The following is a 20000-nucleotide window of genomic DNA, read 5'->3' on the forward strand; positions in this document are numbered from 1 at the left end:
CACACACACACACACACACACACACACACACACACACACACACACACACACACACACACACACACACACACACGCACAACCACAGGGATACAGCAGCCACTTCCACAACCATAGGTGCATGACACATACAGATACAAAAACTACACACAATACTCACACACACACAGAGGGCCCCCCAAACCTTAGCAGGTGGGCCCTTTGACAGAGGGTCCATACTTCTGGCTGTTCTCTCCTTGGGTTTCTACTTATTTTCTATTTATTTATTCCTTCATCCTTTTTCGTTTATTCCTCAGCCTGTTTACTTATCTCCATCAAACCAGTGTCTGTCCTACAGATAGAGTCGGGCCCCCCTGTCCCCATCACTCACACCCTCTCTAACACACACACGCACACACACACACGCACACGCTACACACACATAAATCCAAGCCCAGAGGGTGAGTTTTTCAGCATCTGGTTTTTGAGGTATTGACATTTCCAGTGATAGGGGCCAGGTTATCTGTCAGGGTTGGGGCTGGAGTGTAATGGCTCTGTAATTGGATAAGATATGGGATCGTTGTTTGGGGGGGGGGGGGGGGTGGGCAGCAGAGGTGGATCCAGGGTGGGGTAGTGGGTTCTTTTTTTCCCCCCGCCGTCTTTGATTCCTCGCTCTCAGTTTGTCTCTCAGCTTCTTCCCTCTGGGTCTTTTCTTCTGTCATAGGTACGCAGCCACCTGTTCCAAAGTTTAGCTCCAAAGGTGTGATTCATTTGAAAATGATTGTTTCATGCGACAAAATGTTAAACCGTCATTTGAGGTAGTTACAGGCAGACAGTGAAAAATGAACAGGGACAAAAACATCCAAGAGACCCACGGGTGTCTGGGGGGAGGGGGGGGGGATAGTCAGGCATCGCTAGTGTGGAAGCGCTTCCACTTCCGCTTTTTAATATTGCTCCAGTGTTAAATATTTCAATATTTCAATTGTTGAAATTGTTATCGGCGACAGTAGTTTGTTTTAAAACCACCTACTATCATTACATTGCAAAAACGTAATTTTTTTCATTGACATGGTTAATCTATAAAAAGCAATACAGCACAAAATATTTCTGAAAACGTTCAAATAACTTCACCTGTGTAAAGCAATGTGTATCGCTTTCCATAAACATTTTTTAAATACTCTGCGCAGCATGTGAACACAAAGGATTGTGGATATTTTGGCTCGCTGAGGATTCATCGATGCATCCTTGAAAAATCTCGGAATTCTCAAAAATAAAGGACGCGAAAAGGGCGCGTATTTCCAGGTGTTCTCAACATTGGATGTGCATGTCGGCGTTCTATGACGTAGCGACCTTTAAAAGGCAGCCGTTGAGCATGCTTCCTTCACATTGGGAAACAGCCATAGTATACTATGCGTCAGTTGCATATATCCGCCCCCCCCCCCCACCAACCCCATCGAAGTTCTTTCATATGGCTCGACCTGGGGTGCATCATACATCATACACATCATACATCGTAGCCCGTTCAAAGGCTGGGTCATGCACACTTCTTTCTTTAATCTCATCGTCTCATCATGTGTATCAAAGCCCTGGCATCCCATCCGCCCTCCTCCTCCACCGACGCACCACCCTGACTACGTCTTGTCCGTCTGGCTCCCCGCACTGATCTTGGGGCCAAGGCACCATCCATGGAACACTGGTCAGAGGAGATGTGGCGGTGTTCTCATTATTATGAACATGTATTCATTATTAATCTATCGCAGACCCAGACGCGGATCAACATGGATGGAAGCGTGGAAGAGTTGGAGGACTCCCAAGCGAAGAGAGGAAGAAAGAGCGCTATTTATGGCGGGGCGATGAGGAAATATGTATTATTCATCGTGACATGACTCGGGACGAGGGATTCCTCATGATATTCAGATGCATGTCTAGATGCTTCTATAGGGTTATTAAATCCGAAAGGCCATTTCAAACTGCCCATCCGTGGTTTATTACGTTGAACTTAATGGGATTTGAAGATGGGATGTCGCGTCACAACCGATAGTTTCACAAATTGATTAATCTCGTATTTCATGACAATGCCACACTCGATGCCACACAAAACATGAACTTCAAACACCAAAACAGCCCGACGTCTGTTCTTTGAGTCGACACTGTTTAAAGCCCACTTCTGAGAGGATTCAAGCAATGTTTCTGCTTTTGAATGTTCATATCCATCGTTCGTATCGCGGTCATCATAGTGAGATAAGGTTGAATGTGTCTTACTGATGAGCATGCGGTTGTTGCTGTTTTGACGTATCTCTCTTGTTATTTCATCCATATTGCAACTTGATTAAATTGTTTGCGATAACAAGCTAATGTTTTGACAGCAGGAAATACCCTTTTTATTCACCTAAGCTGACGGGAACCAGAGATAGCACTATGTTACTTTCGTATTAAGCCAAAAGATATTGTGAAAGTGTTCACATTATATCTGTTTTGATATGCCCACGAAAAATACGTCGGTTTTCTTGACGCCTATGTCAACGTCTGCTGCGTGGGTTTTACTTTTTGCATAATTGAATACTTTTTTTTCTATTTTAAAGCGTCCTAAAAAATAGAGATGTCAATGACAACCGTTGTGAGTGGGCCTACATCTCGACAACTAGACAAAAAAAGAAACAATAAAGAATGCACAGGGTCATTCTAAGCCTAGCAGAGCTCACATGACGCACAGGGCTAACAATAGACTTCCTAGCATTTGATCAAATGTCACAAATATATAGAATATATCAAATATAGCTAACATGCTAAAATGTCAGCGTATCCGTGAAATATCACACATGCTAATGCTGTAGCTGTAGAGGCACGGACCGGACCTCACTCTTGACAGTGGGTCATATTTAATACAAGGCTGACCGAAGGGTAACCTGTATTTTAGAAGATGGAAGTGTAAGTAAGGTGCGCGTTGCGTACCAAGCCAAAGTCTTAACATAGCCTTGCTTAGACTGGCAGCTGAGACGTGTTCTGCCAGATGGTGACGTTCAGAGATGGAATATTAACGCAGGACGGATGGCGATCTATACCTTTTAAGAGCAGTCAGCATTATGAAGGCTAGCGACGTTGGATGGCAGAGGCTGCCTTGACCTCCCCGTTCGCATGCACACGGCCACACGCGCCCACGCACGCACGCACGCATGCACGCACGCACGCACATACACACACACACACACACACACACACACACACACACACAAACTTATAAAACTCCTCTCAGACTATCTATTTAAACTCAAAGCGAAACTCGATCGTTACATACATTCCAAAGAATACCCCTAAAGCACCCGCTCTAGAGCCCGTTTGTATGGCGACGACCGCCATCCATGTTAACTACCTCCTTGTTCCATTTTACTGGCCGGGCGGGGGGTGTCTTTATCGAGCCGCCGTAACACTTCATCACGCCAGGAGTGAACTGCAGCGAGCGCCGTCTTTACCCTAGCTCTCACTCTTTACTTGTGTGTTATCCCATGTGGCTCCAGGGGCCGGCGGGTGGTCTCCCCTTGACAGCGACCACTACCAGTGGCTGCAGGTGGACCTGGGCTCCAGGAAGCAGGTGAGCGCCATCGCCACGCAGGGCCGCTACAGCAGCTCTGACTGGACGACGCGCTACCGGCTCCTCTACAGCGACACAGGGAGGAACTGGAAACCCTACCACCAGGATGGCAACATCTGGGTGAGTCCGGGAACGCTTACCTACTGCGTGTGTGTGTGTGTGTGTGTGTGTGTGTGTGTGTGTGTGTGTGTGTGTGTGTGTGTGTGTGTGTGTGTGTGTGTGTGAGAGGTGTGTGTGTGTGTGTGGGTGTGCGTGTGTGTGTGAGAGGTGTGTGTGTGTGTGTGTGTGTGTGTGTGTGCGTGTGTGTGAGAGGTGTGTGTGTGTGTGTGTGTGCGTGTGTGTGAGAGGTGTGCGTGTGTGTGTGAGAGGTGTGTGTGTGTGTGTGCGTGTGTGTGTGTTTGTGTATTCATGGGTGTGTACGTGTGTGTGTGTGTGTGTTCATGAGAGTGTGTGTGTGTATGTGTGTATTCATTAGTGTTTGTGTGTAAGGTGTGTGTGTGTGTGAGTAACAAATTAGTAGAAGAGACCAAGAACTTTATTTGATTAAAATTGGTCTAGACTGTCTGCTTTGGCGTTGTTTAGCGTGTATTTTGCGTATCTGTCTTTTATTAGGCTTGTTTCTGTCTCCATGTTGCTTGTTAATTACGTCAGTTGTATCACCAGACTGTACCAGACTGTTTACTTTAAGCTGAGCCTCATGGTTGATTTTCTAGATGTGTTGTTTGTTGTTGAGGTATTTTGTGGGTGGGTATAAATGAGCCATTTCCATACCAAATGAGCCAGACAGAAACGCTACTGTGAAATGATAAAAAAGAAAATAGAATTAAAACACTATCATTTTAAACAGCTAATGATTATATTGTTTTGAATCATTAAAGTATGAGTGGCTGGGAGTTTGTAGAGCATTTTGGAGCTTTTGCGTATGTGGGAGGCATCTACCCAGAGTGACTAAACACATATTGGTAGACATATTAATTCACAAATGGCCACCTCAGGTTTGACAAAACACTTCTTTGTAGAAACAGCACTGAACTGTACTGAAATGTATTTAGTTGGCTTCTCTTATACGTCGATGAAGCATGTACGTCGATGAAGCATGTTTGCTTTCGGCTCTTCAACGTTTTGCGAAACTCACCGCATCACCTGTATCAATACCTGTTATTTTACAACACGCAAGTCCTCGCCATCACCATTAGCAAGCACTTAATGAGGGCATAGAACCAACACACACTCATTAGCCAATGGCTGTTATCATCTGTGCCTCTTTCACTGTTGCTACGTGGTATACAGGATGCTGATAGGCCTCCTGTTTTAAACTAGCCACACTGATCCAGTGTTAATTCGCTCATTCATCATTCAAGTTCAAAAAGATTCAAATCACCAAGTTTTTCGTCAAAAGAAATGTAACCTTCAAGCAGTTCTTTCGAGTGAGAGAAACAACAACAAGTAGAGCAAAGAACAGTCGGAGGGTTACACAGCTGTGTGCGTGTGTTTGTTTGTTTGTGTGTGTGTGTGTGTGTGTGTGTGTGTGTGTGTGTGTGTGTGTGTGTGTGTGTGTGTGTGTGTGTGTGTGTGAAAGAGAGTGTTCTATGAATATCATCAATACATATCATTAGCATTGTGTGTGTGTCGACTTGTGTGTGTGTGTGTGCATGTGTGTGCACGTCCTTTTTTCTACCGCAAACGATTAGCTGCAACTAACACAGATCTTTTACACTCCAAATTAAATGACACTGTTGTTTTATGTGTGGCGTAATAATTATGTGGCGGCTTCTTATTTATTCAGCAGCGGTTCGCCTCCGCCGTTAGACCTGATTCATGGCTTCTAATACTTTGTATAAATATTCCAAAACACATAAATCTCAAGGGGGTGGGGGCGCACACTCCCCTGATGTATGGCACTTTATTCGATTATAATTCAGTGTCAGTGTAACTCCAACAAATATTGCTTAGGTAAACAGAATACTGGCGCCAATATTTTTAACATGGGGCGTCGCGCCCATAAACACCCGATTCAACAGGGGGCAAAATACCCCACAAGGTGAATCTCTCTCTCTCTCTCTCTCTCTCTCTCTCTCTCTCTCTCTCTCTCTCTCTCTCTCTCTCTCTCTCTCTCTCTCTCTCTCACACTCTCGCCTGCTCTCGCTCCGTCTCTCTCTCTCTCTCTCTCTCTCTCTCTCTCTCTCTCTCTCTCTCTGGTCCTACCACAGGATCGGGAGAATTATCATAGAAAATGTATATCCTCTCAGTGAGACCTTCTCTCTGTCATCTCTCATTCACCCTCTCTCCCTCTCTCTCTGCTCCTGGGAGAAATAACAGGCTTGTTCTTCTTCTTCTGAATGGATTAGCGCAGAGTTTAAGAGCTGCAGGAGAGCATTGCTTATTTATAATATCCAAGTGCAATGCATTAATAAACGTGCACGCTCACATACACACACACATACACACAGAAAAAATGCTAATGGAAAAGTTTGAGTCACACACACACATGCACCATAAGCATGCACATATTGCATGAATGTGAAGTGTGTGTGTGTGTCTGTGTGTGTGTGTGTGTGTGTGTGTGTGAGAGAGAGTGTATATGTGCGTTTGCAACTATGTGCATTGATTGTGTGTGCATGTCTGGTGTGCACGCATGTGTGTGTGTGTGCGTGTCAGCAGGCATTAATTCTGGTCTTTTCCTTCATCCGTGTGAATGTGTGAGTGTAATTATCACATCAAAGCTAACCCGTTATATTGATCAAAAGGGAAAAGTGGCTTCTAGTGGCACAGGGGCTGATTGTTTTCGCACATACATGCATACACACACAACCACAAAACCACACAACAACTCGCACACGAGGGCAAACACTTGCACACACATGCACGACCACACAAGCACACACAAACACACACACACACACATACACAACCACACACACAAACACGCACACAGACACAAACACGCACACACAACCACACACTACAACACAACCACACAACCACATATGCACAAGTGCATGCACACACACACACACACACACACACACACACACACACACACACACACACACACACACACACGCAGCTCCTCTATCAATCCCTTTTTCAGCCCCTTCAATCATGCCTGCCCCCCCACCCCCCATCTCCCCACAAGATGAGTTCCACCATGTGAACCCTGGGGAGAGAATAAAAGAGACACCATCTGACTGACCTGATCTACCGGTATCCATGGAGATGGTAATCGCTCTGCACCAATGACCAGCTGTCATTTAGACCAGGACTTAACTCTTTCACCGCGAGACTGATTGCCAGGCTCGGCAAGTTTGTTTATGTTCTGCCATTCAAACCCAATGCCTTTCCTAGTGCTTTACAACGGAAGAAGCAACATGGAAAAACGTTGAAAGAACATCATTAAAATACATAAAAAGAGCCAAATGGAGGTGCCACGCAAAAGACTTAATAATAACAGATACAGGGTATGGGACCCAGCCCGTTCTATCAGGGCTTGGAGTATGATTGGGGGTTTTCATGGAGCATGGCCGTCTTCGATGGCTTGTCAGACCCTCCGGACAGCATTCGCGAACGTGAATGCACACCTAATGAGTTTCTGAGATGTCGCGCAACGCATTGGTCGAGTGGCGCGCCGACCCGATGACTCACGGATACAAGCCTGCGCCGCCACCAGCTCCTCCGTGGCTCCACGGCCGGTGGACATCACACACATTACAGGGGTCTCTCTGGTACATAAACACAGTGAGGGTGAGTTTATGTGGGAGCTAATGGGACAGGCTGAATCAAAACCTTATGAATACATATGGGTACAGGAGTGTTGATGCCTACCCAATGTAAACCGTGGGTCAGTTTTATTTTGTCTTCTTCGAGTAAACCATCGAGTAGACACTAGTGCTGTGGAACAGGGGGGACCTTGACTAGACTAGTATTTTGGATCAGGCGACTGTGTTATAAAAGTACGGAAGGAGGGAATGTTCCCACCCGAACGGAGCAGATATGATCTGATCTATGGTGCTTGTTTAAGACTACTCTCGTTGACACACACAAACACAAATACACACACGCACACACACACACCCCATACACACAGACACCCGCACGCACGCACGCACTCACGCACGCACGCACGCACGCACTCACGCACGCACCGGCTCTATGGCCGAGAGCTTCTGCAGGTGCACTGATTAACGGGACGTGACCTAGCTGAGGGAAGTGTCCGGTTTCAGCACTGTTCTACATGTGGCTCCTCCGCTATTTTAGTGTCCGACAACGCCGGCGCTTTCCCTCTGGGTTCGTCCTCATCAGAAGGGGGTCAGCGGGTCAGAAAGAGGGGCCATTCCTCTGGGACGTGGACCCTCTCTTCCCCCCCAGTACAGAATTGATATGAGTTTGATTTGAGTCCCGGTGTTGCGAGCCACTGTACAAATTGAAGCTAATGATGCTGAAACAGGTGTTTGTGGGCGCTCACAGGTGCATTTGCACATTCACCAGGGCATGGATGAGTGGTTGTCGACTAGCAGTGTGTGTGTGTGTGTGTGTGGGTAGTGGTGTTGGGTGAGTGTGTGCGCGTGTGTGGATGTGGCCATATGTGTGCGGGGTCGTGTATGTGCCCGTGTGAGTGTTTGTGTGTATTCAAATGTCCTTGTGTGTGTGTGGTTGTGTGCACGCCCGTGTGTGTATTGTGGTATCGTGGTTTGTGTGCGTGTGTGTGTGTGTATGTGTGTGCGTGTGCACCCCAGGAGTGCGGGGCTGCTGGAATGTGGCTTCGTCAGGTAAATGAATGGTGAAGCGCGCGCGTCTCGATGGTGAGGACTAATTTAGTTCTACAGCCTGCGGAGCGTGCATGGATAAATCATGCACCTGGCGTTATGCACCGCTAGTCTGTCTTCGCTCTCTCTCTCTCTCTCTCTCTCTCTCTCTCTCTCTCTCTCTCTCTCTCTCTCTCTCTGCCTCCCTCCGTCTCTCTCTCTCTCTCTCTCTCTCTCTCTCTCTTTCTGCCTCTCTCTCTCGCTCCCTCTCTCTCTCTCTCTCTCTCTCTCTCTCTCTCTGTCTCTATCTCTCACTCCCTTCTCTATCTCTCCCTCTCTTTCTCTCTAAAAGACACACACAGACACACACACACACACACGCACACACACCAGAACACACCAGAACACACCAGAACACACCAGAACACTGTAACAAAAAAAAAAACATTCCTTCATTCCGCTCTTTGTATATGCGAGTTATTAGGATGTTTATTTACATATTTTTCTTCTTTCTCAGTAGTTTAGCCCTCTAGAGCTGGCTGTCTATTTAATTAGTCTGGTTTAGAGCTGAGAAAACAGGTGGGGTAAATCCCCAGCCAATCAGCCAGCGGTATCAGGCGGTCCAGACTCTATGCAATTTGAGAACGATTTCCCCGCACTCTGTTGTGTTGTTTTGTCAAGAGAACGGCAGGGAACCATAAGAATTTGGAAATAATTAAATATATTTTGGTTTGTAATTACATGTGTGTGGGTGTGTGATTGCGCACCTGCATATGCATGTGTGTTTGTGTGTGTATGTACGCATGTGTGTTTGTTTGTGGGTACTTGTGTGTGTGCGTGCGTGTGTGTGTGTCCGGACACGTAGTTGTCAGTATGTTTGTGTTTATGTGTGGGTGTGCAAACTTGTGTGCTCGTACGTGTGTGTGCGTGTGTGTGCATTAGTTGTGTTAGGGAATGACTTTTTGGAGTCATTTGGAAGCTCAGTGCTTACAGTTCTTTCAGGTAAGCGTGGAATTATCCCAGCCTGAGTGCATGTTAGCAGGAGAGGACGTTGGTTGACTAGTTTGGTTGGTCTGTGTTTGGGGCGAATACAGAGAAGGCTTCGGAAATTTCATTGACGCAAAACGTTTTTTTTTTTTTTATTAATTGGACTCATGACTTATTTGTGATTTCCGCCTCTTTTCTTTGAACTGAATGTAACTTGACGCATGACCCTCGCATTTCCATGTAAATAACGTCCATTGATATATTATCAATGTGGCAGTGTTGGTTTTATGAGTTATTCATGAAGCAGTGAGCATAACTTATTTATTAGGAATCTAGTAAATATCAGGATGTATGGCTCCACAGACTGGCAATTCCTGGGATTTTGTTATCAGAGGTGTATGAAGGAAAAAGAGAAAAAAAGCAGGGAACACACACACACACACACACACACACACACACACACACACACACACACTCTCCAGAGTGACCCTCATGGAACTGCTGTCAGGACTAGACTGGCTCAGCTTGGTATAGGTTACAAGGACTAGAGAGAAAGTGTGTGTGTGTATGTGTATCTGTTAGTGTGTTTGTGTATGTTTGTGTGTGTAATTTAAGTGTGTGTGTGTGTGTGTGAGAGATGTGATCACGATGCCCGTTGACACAGACACAGCGTCATGTGAACAGAGCTCCGAGCCTGTGGAGCATGCCAGAGTATTACAGTGAGTGAACGATGGGACACAGAAATAAAGATCAGGAAGGGAATGTGGGCCACACTGTCACTCACAGGGACAGCTGCCCTGTGTGTGTGTGTGTGTGTGTGTGTGTGTGTGTGTGTGTTTGGGGGGGGGGGGGGGGGGGGGGGGGGGGAGTGTATGCTCTTGTTTGTGAGAATGTATGTGTAACTGTCTGAGGGGCAATAATGTGACTAGGTGTGTAGGTGTGTTTGTTTGTATCTGTCTGTGGATGCGTAGGCTGTTTTGTGTGTGTGAGTATTTGTAACTGTGTAACTGTTCGAGGGTCAGTAATGTGTGTGTGGGCGTGCATGTGTGTATGACTGTATCTTTCTGTGGGTGTCTAATGGGTACGTATGACTTAATCAACAATTAATTAACATATGAACAGTAAGTCCCAAGAGGCATCTAAATCTGAATGGCCGTCCAAGGGAGAGAAAGAGAGAAAAGAAATAGGGGGGAGAGAGATGGGGAGATGGAGAGATGGAGAGATGGAGAGAGATTCAAAGGCAGGAAAAGTGGACTTTTATTTTGTCGATAGATTGCTACTTTAAGTAATCTCTTGGGCATATTTACTTGCAGCATTTCACGGTCAGTTAGTTCACAGGCAGTGAACATAAGGAGAGTATATGATGAGGCAGCCTATCAAACGTCAGCAATTTTTCCCATCTATATTTCCCTGCATTATAAAAATATTCTTTCTTTCAGTGCCTGTTCAATTCCCAATTCCCTCGAAGGCAGTAATGTTTTGTCCTTCGGTGTAGTGTTTCGTTGTTTGTCGCTTTGTCTGTGCTAGTCTGTTTTTACACTAGTCAAAAATGACTCATTTAAATACAATTCTCCAAACCAGAAATACTACAGAAGAACAAAACAAAGAAATGGACAGGTGGTATGCAGTACGCCGTGATAGCGCCACCTTTGGGTCAACGCCTACAGTGAAAATGGCTGATGTTATTGTTTGTTTGCATTTTGTCTGCATAGGGAGCAGAGCCAAGGATGGCCAAAAGTAGTGTGGGTGTCTGCTGAATGCAATCCTTACAGTAATGTTTTTCCTTAACAAAAATCATAAAACATGCTCATCCCCTCGTCAACCATCTCAGCCAGGGACGGTATAACAGCACAACATTCAAAAACAACAGTCAAAATCAAATAACATCAGACAACAATGTTGTTAATGTGTGTCATCACATCTTTGCGTGTCTTCCGCCACCAGCAAAAACATACAACCCCACCCGAACCAACTCCCCAGTCAAATCAGAGAGAAGGGATCTTCTTCTGGTTCACATATTCCTCCTGCTTAATCCCTCCGCGGCTTAACTCATTCCCCGTCTCCACCCGTGACCGCTTTCTTCTGCATATTTATACATGGAGACAAGTGGTGCAAAGCCACCGCTAATACCATTTTGACACAGCCTGAATGCTAAGCTAATGCCTCTCCTCCATGCTCTGTGATGTGTGTCTGCGCTCTCTCCCCTTCTTATCTGTGCTCTTTTCTTCGTTCCGTTCCTCAAAAGAGTGCCCTGTGGCCACCGCCGGTAGCGCACGCCAATATTGTGTTGAGTCCCCCCCCCCATCCACTGTGACTGATCCAAAAGCTACGTCAAGGACACTGCCGTCAAAGAGAGAAAAGAGTACAGCAAAATGCCTGCCAGCTATTTACAGTGGGGATTCATGCGCAAAGCCTTGACGCTTCCCCAGACTGGTTGTTCCAGATCAAATGGGCTTCTGCTCGTGGAGCAGGCCCCGGCTCCATTGAATCCCGGAGACATGGTTGGGTTGGGAAAGTTGGATATTCGCTTTCAATAAATGTGGGAGGGACTGTTGTGCCGTCCTCTTTGTTAAGAAATGCAAATTCTCTCTCTCTCTCTCTCTCTCTCTCTCTCTCTCTCTCTCTCTCTCTCTTTCTCTCTCTCTCTCTCTCTCTCTCTCTCTCTCTTTCAATTCCATTTCATTTCCCTCTGAGGTTGACATTTCTGAACACGTGTGTGCATATGTGACAGAGCTGTGCTCCCATTGTCCTTCTGACCTGTGAGGTTACGTGCACACTGCGCTCACCGCTTTTATCTACTGCGCATTAATCAAAGCAGAGCAAAGATAGCTTTACATTTCTTATTTTCTTTTCCTTTACCTGCAGTGATCTATGCGTGTGTTCACATTAACACCGTTGACATTTCCCTGTTGAGGAATACTGGCTTTACATATCGCTCTAAGTCCTCTCCCCCCTCTCTCATGCTCTCTCTCTCTCTCTCTCTCTCTCTCTCTCTCTCTCTCTCTCTCTCTCTCTCTCGCTCTCTCACTGTTTGAAACAAGCTACAGATCCCCATTGTTAGCTTCCTCTGCGGTGATGAAATGTTGGTATAGCCAATCATGTTCTTTGACCCCTGAAGAAAGGTAAATAATGTAGGGCTGTGCATGAGCCACCAACTTTAGAAAGATACCATCCAGAGAAGACCCCATATGTGTTCTAGAATGTGAAGCCCGGGATATTTGATTATGAAAGTGAAAATAAAGACTGCTTATATATGCCATGTATATATCAAAATGAAAGATGCTTCATTGGGATTCGTTCTGACTATCTTTAAATTAGCACAAGAAATGCAGGCATTCATTTTATAATGCTTGGATACAGTGAGTATATGTTACTTATTTACTTCCATGGGAATGAACATTTGATCATATTATATTATATTCTCTCTCAAGACACGCTTGCCTTTGTCGAACTCCCAAATCCCAAAATGGTTAAGGAAAGAACTCTTACCTCCAACACCTAGAATAATGTTCCCTGGCTGAGCTTCCCCAATTCGGTTAGAAAATGCATTTCATTATATTCCAATATCGCCCTGATCCCTAGTGATCATAGATGTACCTTCAGTTTTCACTTAGATTTTTTTACACTTCTCTTCGTTGCTTGTAAATTGATCTAAATTCACAATTTTACCTTCAAATCTGTGCAGGGGTGCGGTGTGACTTGAAAACACTCCAACGTGGTTGTTTGTTAATGTCAGCTGACTCCATTACAGATAAGAGGGGCATGGAAATTGAAAGTCACTGATAGGAATAATGAGAAAGAAGGACACGGAATTTAAATATACAGGCCACTTTCCCAGCTCCCGCTAGAAAGAGAAAGTGTTTTGTGGCACAGCAAAAATGGCTACCGTGGAATTTTAATGACACTGCTGTTAAATTTCCTTCTAGTGTTTGATAGTGCGTGAGATCTCAGCAGAGAGGGAAGACGGCTGAAGTACCCGGAATTTTCTCTGAAATGACCTTCGGATTGTCTACAGGTTTCCAAGAAAAGGAAAAGATTCAAAATTCTTGGAAGACAAAAGAAACAAGTCAAATCTATTTGCTGATTTGAACAATCTATGAGACATGGAATGAATGAAATGTAATCAAAAGTTGGATGGTGTTTTTTTATGAGGCATACACATTACGTTAGGATTACGGTCAAGTGTTGCTCCTTTGCACCAAGCAAACACGTACAAAGATCTGCTAAGCTATCTCAGCTATCTTAGCTTTTGTTGTTCAGAATGAACCTAACAGGGCCCTAATAGGTTGTATGTGTGTCATTACCAATTATATCAAAGTTGACTTATACCTGTAAAAATCCTGGTTGTCAGTCAATGAACCCGTATACATAATGAATATATTCGAATAGAGATATTACTTCTGTACATTACCATATCAGTGCAAAAACATATTTAAACAAAACACCCTACTCCTTTCTGGGGGAGTTTGGAATGATAGATTCTATGCTAGAAAATATTTCATTGGGTAAAATTGGACTTGACAGGATATTCAACAGACATTTTGCTGGAACGAACACGCCCACCCAAATCCTCTGATGACCGGACGTTAGGGTTTTCCAGGAACCAAGTTACATTAATTCTATTCAGATAACCGGTGGAAAAGTCAAGAAAATCAGTCCGGATGGCAACTCTGGATGAATGGTCCCCATTAATGACACATCACTTGGCCGCCTTTCAGTCGGACACACAAAAAAACTCTATTACCTCTATGACCAGGCAATAAAAAGGTCAGAGGGGTGCCATCTTAGGTGTGACTTTGCAGATTAAAGCGCCTCTCAAACTGGGAAGCCTTTTTGGCCGGCTCCGTTCACACGACAAGCTTTGTGTCGCTCTGTTCAGGCTCGTGGTCGTTGCTTGCTCGTGTGCTGTGTTGGCCTGTGAACAAACATGGGGTAAAAAGGCTTGACGCACACAATCCTGTAAGTCTTAATGACTTAAGGAGCGTAACAAGCCCCAAATAAACAAATTACACATTTACAGCTACATGGGGAGCTGCGTGTTGTGTTGTGTTCACCCTTGATCAGGTGCCTTGTCGATTGGGCAGCCATGTGTGTTTGTGTGTGTGTGCGTGCATGTGTGTGTTTCTAGTAGGGGATACTGATTTCTCCCCTTCAGCAGCGATCCTAGTGAGTTTAAGGAAGAGAGAGGGTGCCAAATGTCGTCAGCCTAAGTGGTGAACACTTAAAACCGATTCTCTTTCTGCCTCCCTCTCACCCCTAACTCCAACCGCCATATCTTTATTTCTGTCGCTCCTTGACAAAAGTGTATCTCTCACACTTGGGGGGGCAGTCACGGGGAATGTCATTCATCGCAAGGGACGTGAAGAAGCAAGAAGTGACACACGTTTTGGTGTTGAAGTAAAAACACTAGCCCAGCATTGTTTCGCTCTCTCTTATGAATATCAGCTAAAGGTGAAACACCATGAAATAATGTTTTTTTTCGTCTTTGCTTAGTAAAATCTTTTTTATCTAAATATGCGTTAATAATCTTCCCAGAAAGGGAATAAAAAAAAATCGAAATCGAGCACTGAAAAACTATAGAAATAGAAATATACTGTATATTTGTACCTTTCTCAAATATAATAAGCCTGTTATACATAGCCTTTTAATACATTTGATTTATTTATTAAATATATCAACGTCCAATTGACAGAATGACGCCTCCTGATGTTGAGAGGAGGTAGAGAAAGTAATTCTGGGTAACATAGGGAAATAGCCTGTGCCAGAATGTGTGTTCGCCTGACGCGACAGCCAGTGATAAATTGCAAGTCATAATAAGTAAGGGATAATGTATAGAACGCCGGTCATTATCGGGAAAATAAGCCCAGACAGGGCGAACAGGACATCGACGCGCAGCGGAGGTGTCTTGCTTCGCCCTGAAGGGGCTTATTTTTGATAATGACTGGCGACGTTGTATAAATTATCCCGCTTATTTCACGGCTACTTGCCAAAATGAAAAAATAACTTCACATGGTGTGTCTTTTTACAATTTATTTGTTACCAGCATTCGTAGTATTGATCAGCAGAGAAATAGTCCGCCAAAGACGTTGACGTTGCTTAGCAAACTGAAGACGCTGGGGTTGACGGTAACGAAGTTACCGGGCTACTTCCGGAGTGATACCAAAGATGTCATTAGAGGCAAAAAGTCCTTTGTTTTCCTTGAAAGCGGTCAATTATACTTAGCAACGGTGAATTATCAAATATAATTCACTGCCGGAAGTTGTGAAGAGCCCATGCAAGTGAACGGAGCGTTCCACGGCATTGAGAAGACCAGTGTTATAGAGTACAATATTACACATATCAGAAAATAGGCCCTGTGGGGGGTTGTACATCACCGTTAGACGTTTTGAAATGATGTCAAAGTGTTAGGCTGTCTTACTTTAAATTTCGATGGAGCACAGGGGAAATTCCTCAGAAGTCAAATTCAAGAAATCTATACTCGATAATATTGCAACCACCTCGAAAGCTGGTTTCTCTCATGCTAAACAAGGAGGAATACAGACTGGAATGACATGCATGCACGGCAACAGTCATCTACAGGGTCCATAGAAAAACACAAATCCCTCCTTTGTCTCTCTATGTATTCTTGGGCACACTTGGTGTGCCCAAAACAAAGAAGCAGACCGGGCCAGATTGATTTCCCTCGCTACCATGAAAACCCCCAGAAAAAAAAAAGACAAGCGCACATGCACACATGCCAAATACTCACAAACACGTTACCATTCACACAAAGAGACACACACACACACACACACACACACACACACACACACACACACACACACACACACACACACACAGATTAATTCATTAAACCAGCACATCACTGACATTGACCTATACACACACACAGACACACACTCATTCAACCACAACATCACTGACACAGACACACGAACACCCTTACACACACACGCACACACACACACACACACACACACATTCAACCACAACATCGCTGACCCAGACACACGTACACACGCATACACTCATTCAACCACAAAATCACTGACATAGACACACAATCACCCTTACACACACACACACACACACACACACACACACACACACACACACACACACACACACACACACACACACAGACACAGACACACACACACGAAGAAGAATAAACACAATAGCTTTGACTCTAGCCAGAACTGACAAAAGATCTTCAAGAAAACCCCAGAAAATAGCTTTCTGCTTGTTGCTTAGTGCCTTTGGTATCTGGAGATCTGTGCTCTTGAAAGGCCTGTCTGTTGCTGTCAAACCACACACACACGCACATAGACACACACACTTACACGCACACAAATACGCATGCACACAAGACCATACAAAGAATTCCTGCGGAAACAGATGGGCAAGCCACACATCCTTGCATTGCACAGTGTGCACAGTCACACGCAAAAAACACACGCAACCATGCGCACAGGAGTAACACCCGACATGAGCATCCTGGCAATTCAATGAATAGCTTCGAAGAAAAGAGGATGTTTGTATGTGGGTGGGGGGAATGTTTGTGTGCGTGTGTGTGCGTGTGTGTGTGTGTGTGTGTGTGTGTGTGGTGGGGGTGGGCGTGTGTGTCATGTTAGCAGAGTTTGCCACATTTAAATCTTCATTCTACTATGTTATTTTCTGTGTGTACTAAACATGTATGTAAACTTATGCGTAAAACTTCTGGCAGAAATGGCATGCAACAAAACTGTGTGTGTGTGTGTCCCTATGTGCGTGCATGCGTATGAGGCCCTAGCCAGTGTGTGCTGTGCAGCTGTGATGGAGTGATTGGCTTGTTGTCTTTGAATGACAGTGGCTCCACAGAGCCCTGAGCTCCTCTGACTGTAGGCCAGCGGTGCCACCACCACCAGTCCCTCCATCTCCATCCTGACTGCTGCCAGCAACCTCTGCTTTATTTTCTGTCTGACCTCTGGCAAGGCTGGCTCTTTTGGAATTCAGTCCCCCCCCCCACACACACACACAAACTCAATAGAGATACACTATCCAAGGCGGAGCAGCACGTTGTCAAGGTTACAGATTGGAGGACGGAGCACTAGTTTTGTAACATGTTTAAAAATCTGCAAAATGACTTTTCAAAATGAAGTTAATTTGACCATCCCAAAGTCATTCATTATACATCTATATCTATATATCTATATAGATGTGTGTATATATATATATATGTATAGTGTGATTAGTTTTAAGACTTTGTAAGACTTAATAATTGGGTGTGCATAACTCTGTATCTCTCCTTCTGTACCTTTTCTCTCAAGAAGAGCCAGCACACTTAAATAAGTTCTTATATCGCTTTTGCCAACTCGTGTCCCATCGCTGGCACAAATTGCCTCGCAATGTTTTGATTAACCAAACACTTCAACATAGCTAAGCTCTTAAGTTGCTAAACATTTCTCACTCGCACACTGACAGACACGCACACATACAATTACTGACTCGGTGGTCGGTTAATGTACCGGCTTTGCGGGGAGAAGGAAATTTAACGGCCCAGCGCTCCGACCACTTTCCGAGCCGCTCGGCAATCCACCGTTCTACTCCTCCTCGTCAACAACATCATCATCATCATCATCATCATCATCATCATCATCATCCTCTCTAGCCTCCTGCCCTCCCCTTTTCCGCCTCCCAGCCCAACCCCACACACCTACACACACACACACACACACACACACACACACACACACACACACACACACACACACACACACACACACACCTCCTCCTCCAATCCCTCGTCCTCGTTCTTCCTGCACGGTGACACTTCCCTGCGAAAATTCATAAAAATTGAGCCGCTGTGTTCAGTGAGCTGAACCGAGATAAGTGCGGGAGAAAGGCGTTCTACGGACACAATGGAGCAGGAAGGACCAGACGAAGAAGAATTAACAATCTTTTTTTTGTCGAAAGAATAGAGGTGGCTGGTGGCGACAAGAGTAGGGAGGAAAAGGGGTGTGGGGCGGGGGATGGATAGGGCTCTTCTCAAGGGGGGGGGGGGGGGGGTCCACGTTTCCTTCTCGTCCTCCCTCTCTGTTTCCTTTGTGCTTTGACGCGGACAGGTAGAGGACGTTGCTTGACGGACAAAGAGAGAAGAGGAAATGTTCTGCCGTGGGTGTGCGTGTCTGTGTGTACGTGCATGCTGCTGTCTTTGATTTAGCCAATGAATTTGTTGCTGCCGGTACTTGATACTAGCAAGTGAGTTAACCCCCCCCTCCCCCCCTACCTCGCTAACCATCTCACCCTTTCCCTCATTCTTGCGCAATAATATGCAATAGGAAGCACTGGGGGGGATTTTTGCATTGTGCTAATCACATACATTTCCCTTTGTTGAATTACTGACGGTCGAATGGAATAAAAGGTCTCGAGTTACTTCTTACTATAATGTGACTCTGCTGGTATAAATGGCCTGAGACTGATTCACTTCATAGAAAAATGTCAAGGGGTTCTCTGTTTGCCTAGAAAGCTACACATTGACATAATCTATGCTTCCTGCGTAACCAAGGCAATAGTGCGGCCATTCTGGACCCAGTCTTTCGAGGCAAAGTGGGTGAACGGGGAATAGAAGTGGCTATTGAAATAGAAAAGCTGGATTGAGCCTGTTGATAAACCTGTAGCTCACCTGTTTTAGGGAAAACCTGCAACCAAGTTTGCGAGCGGTATGTTATCCCTTTCCAATAAATCATTGCCGCGTGGTCCATGAACAAGACGATTAACCCACGACCACTTAAAGTGGGAATTATTACCCGATAGAAATCAGTAGCGCGACAGTAACCAAGCGGCACCAAGACATTTGACTTGTGTGTGTTTGTCTTCTCGAGGGAGCCCTTGTAAAGACACTGCAGAGTGTAAAGGTGTGCAGTGGGCCACATTAAATAAATGCATTGAGTAAATATTTTAAAAAATGTCACATGAAAAAAAACAATGAATAAAACTGTGTGTACTGTGGTTCTTCTCTCTCGCTGTCTCTCTGTCTCCCTGTCTGTCTCTCTCTCTCTCTCTCTCTCTCTTCCTCTCCTTCTCTCATCACAACAACAGTGAGCTTCAGATTGAACTCATGACCATCTTCTCCTCTGCAGATAGAATATCCTGAGAGGAACATACTCTGGTTGCTCAAGAGCTCCCTGCCAGAACTCTCAGGTCTCCCCTCCCCTTTCAACTCTTCTGCTTCCTCTCTCTCTCTCATCTAACTTTCTCTCATCTCTTTCTCTCTTTCATTGCCTGGGTCCCTCTCTCTCTCTCTCTGACTCTCTCTCTCTCTTGCTCTCTCTCTCTCACTCTGACTCTCTCTCCCTCTCTCTGTTTCTCTCTTTCTCCCTCCGCTGCTCTGCCGGAGCTGGCCCTTATCGGGGCCAGCATATGGCCGTCCACTGGTTTGCTCTCGGTTACCTACTTACCTGCTCGCACGCTAATGGATTTCCTCAACAGTCTGTGGCAGCAAGCTATTTTGTGTGTGTTTGTGTGTGTGTGTGTGTGTGTGTGTGTGTGTGTGTTTGTTTGTGTGTTTGTCTCACTATTTTATCTACCTTATAGGCTGTTGGAAAGTTTAAATAAAGCATGTTTTAGCTGGGGGCAGTTTCAAGTGTCGAGCCGTTGGTTGATTACATCCTTCGGTACAGGAGAGGAATAGAGAGAGGAGAGGAGAGGACTTAGACCCCTTGTAT

General features: G+C 45.2%; 1 protein-coding gene across 1 annotated transcript in view; it reads left to right on the forward strand.

Moving 5' to 3' along the window:
- Nucleotides 1-20000, forward strand: part of cntnap2a (contactin associated protein 2a) — a gene marked incomplete at its 5' end in the record, with an annotated part of 191362 nt that overhangs the window by 14728 nt on the left and 156634 nt on the right. The window contains one exon of the mRNA XM_079754630.1: nt 3492-3685. Within this exon, the coding sequence (XP_079610756.1) occupies nt 3492-3685 (194 nt within the window). The remainder of the gene's footprint in view (nt 1-3491; nt 3686-20000) is intronic.

Source organism: Pollachius pollachius (genome assembly GCF_949987615.1).
Source record: "Pollachius pollachius genome assembly, chromosome: 17".
Lineage (NCBI taxonomy): Eukaryota > Metazoa > Chordata > Actinopteri > Gadiformes > Gadidae > Pollachius > Pollachius pollachius.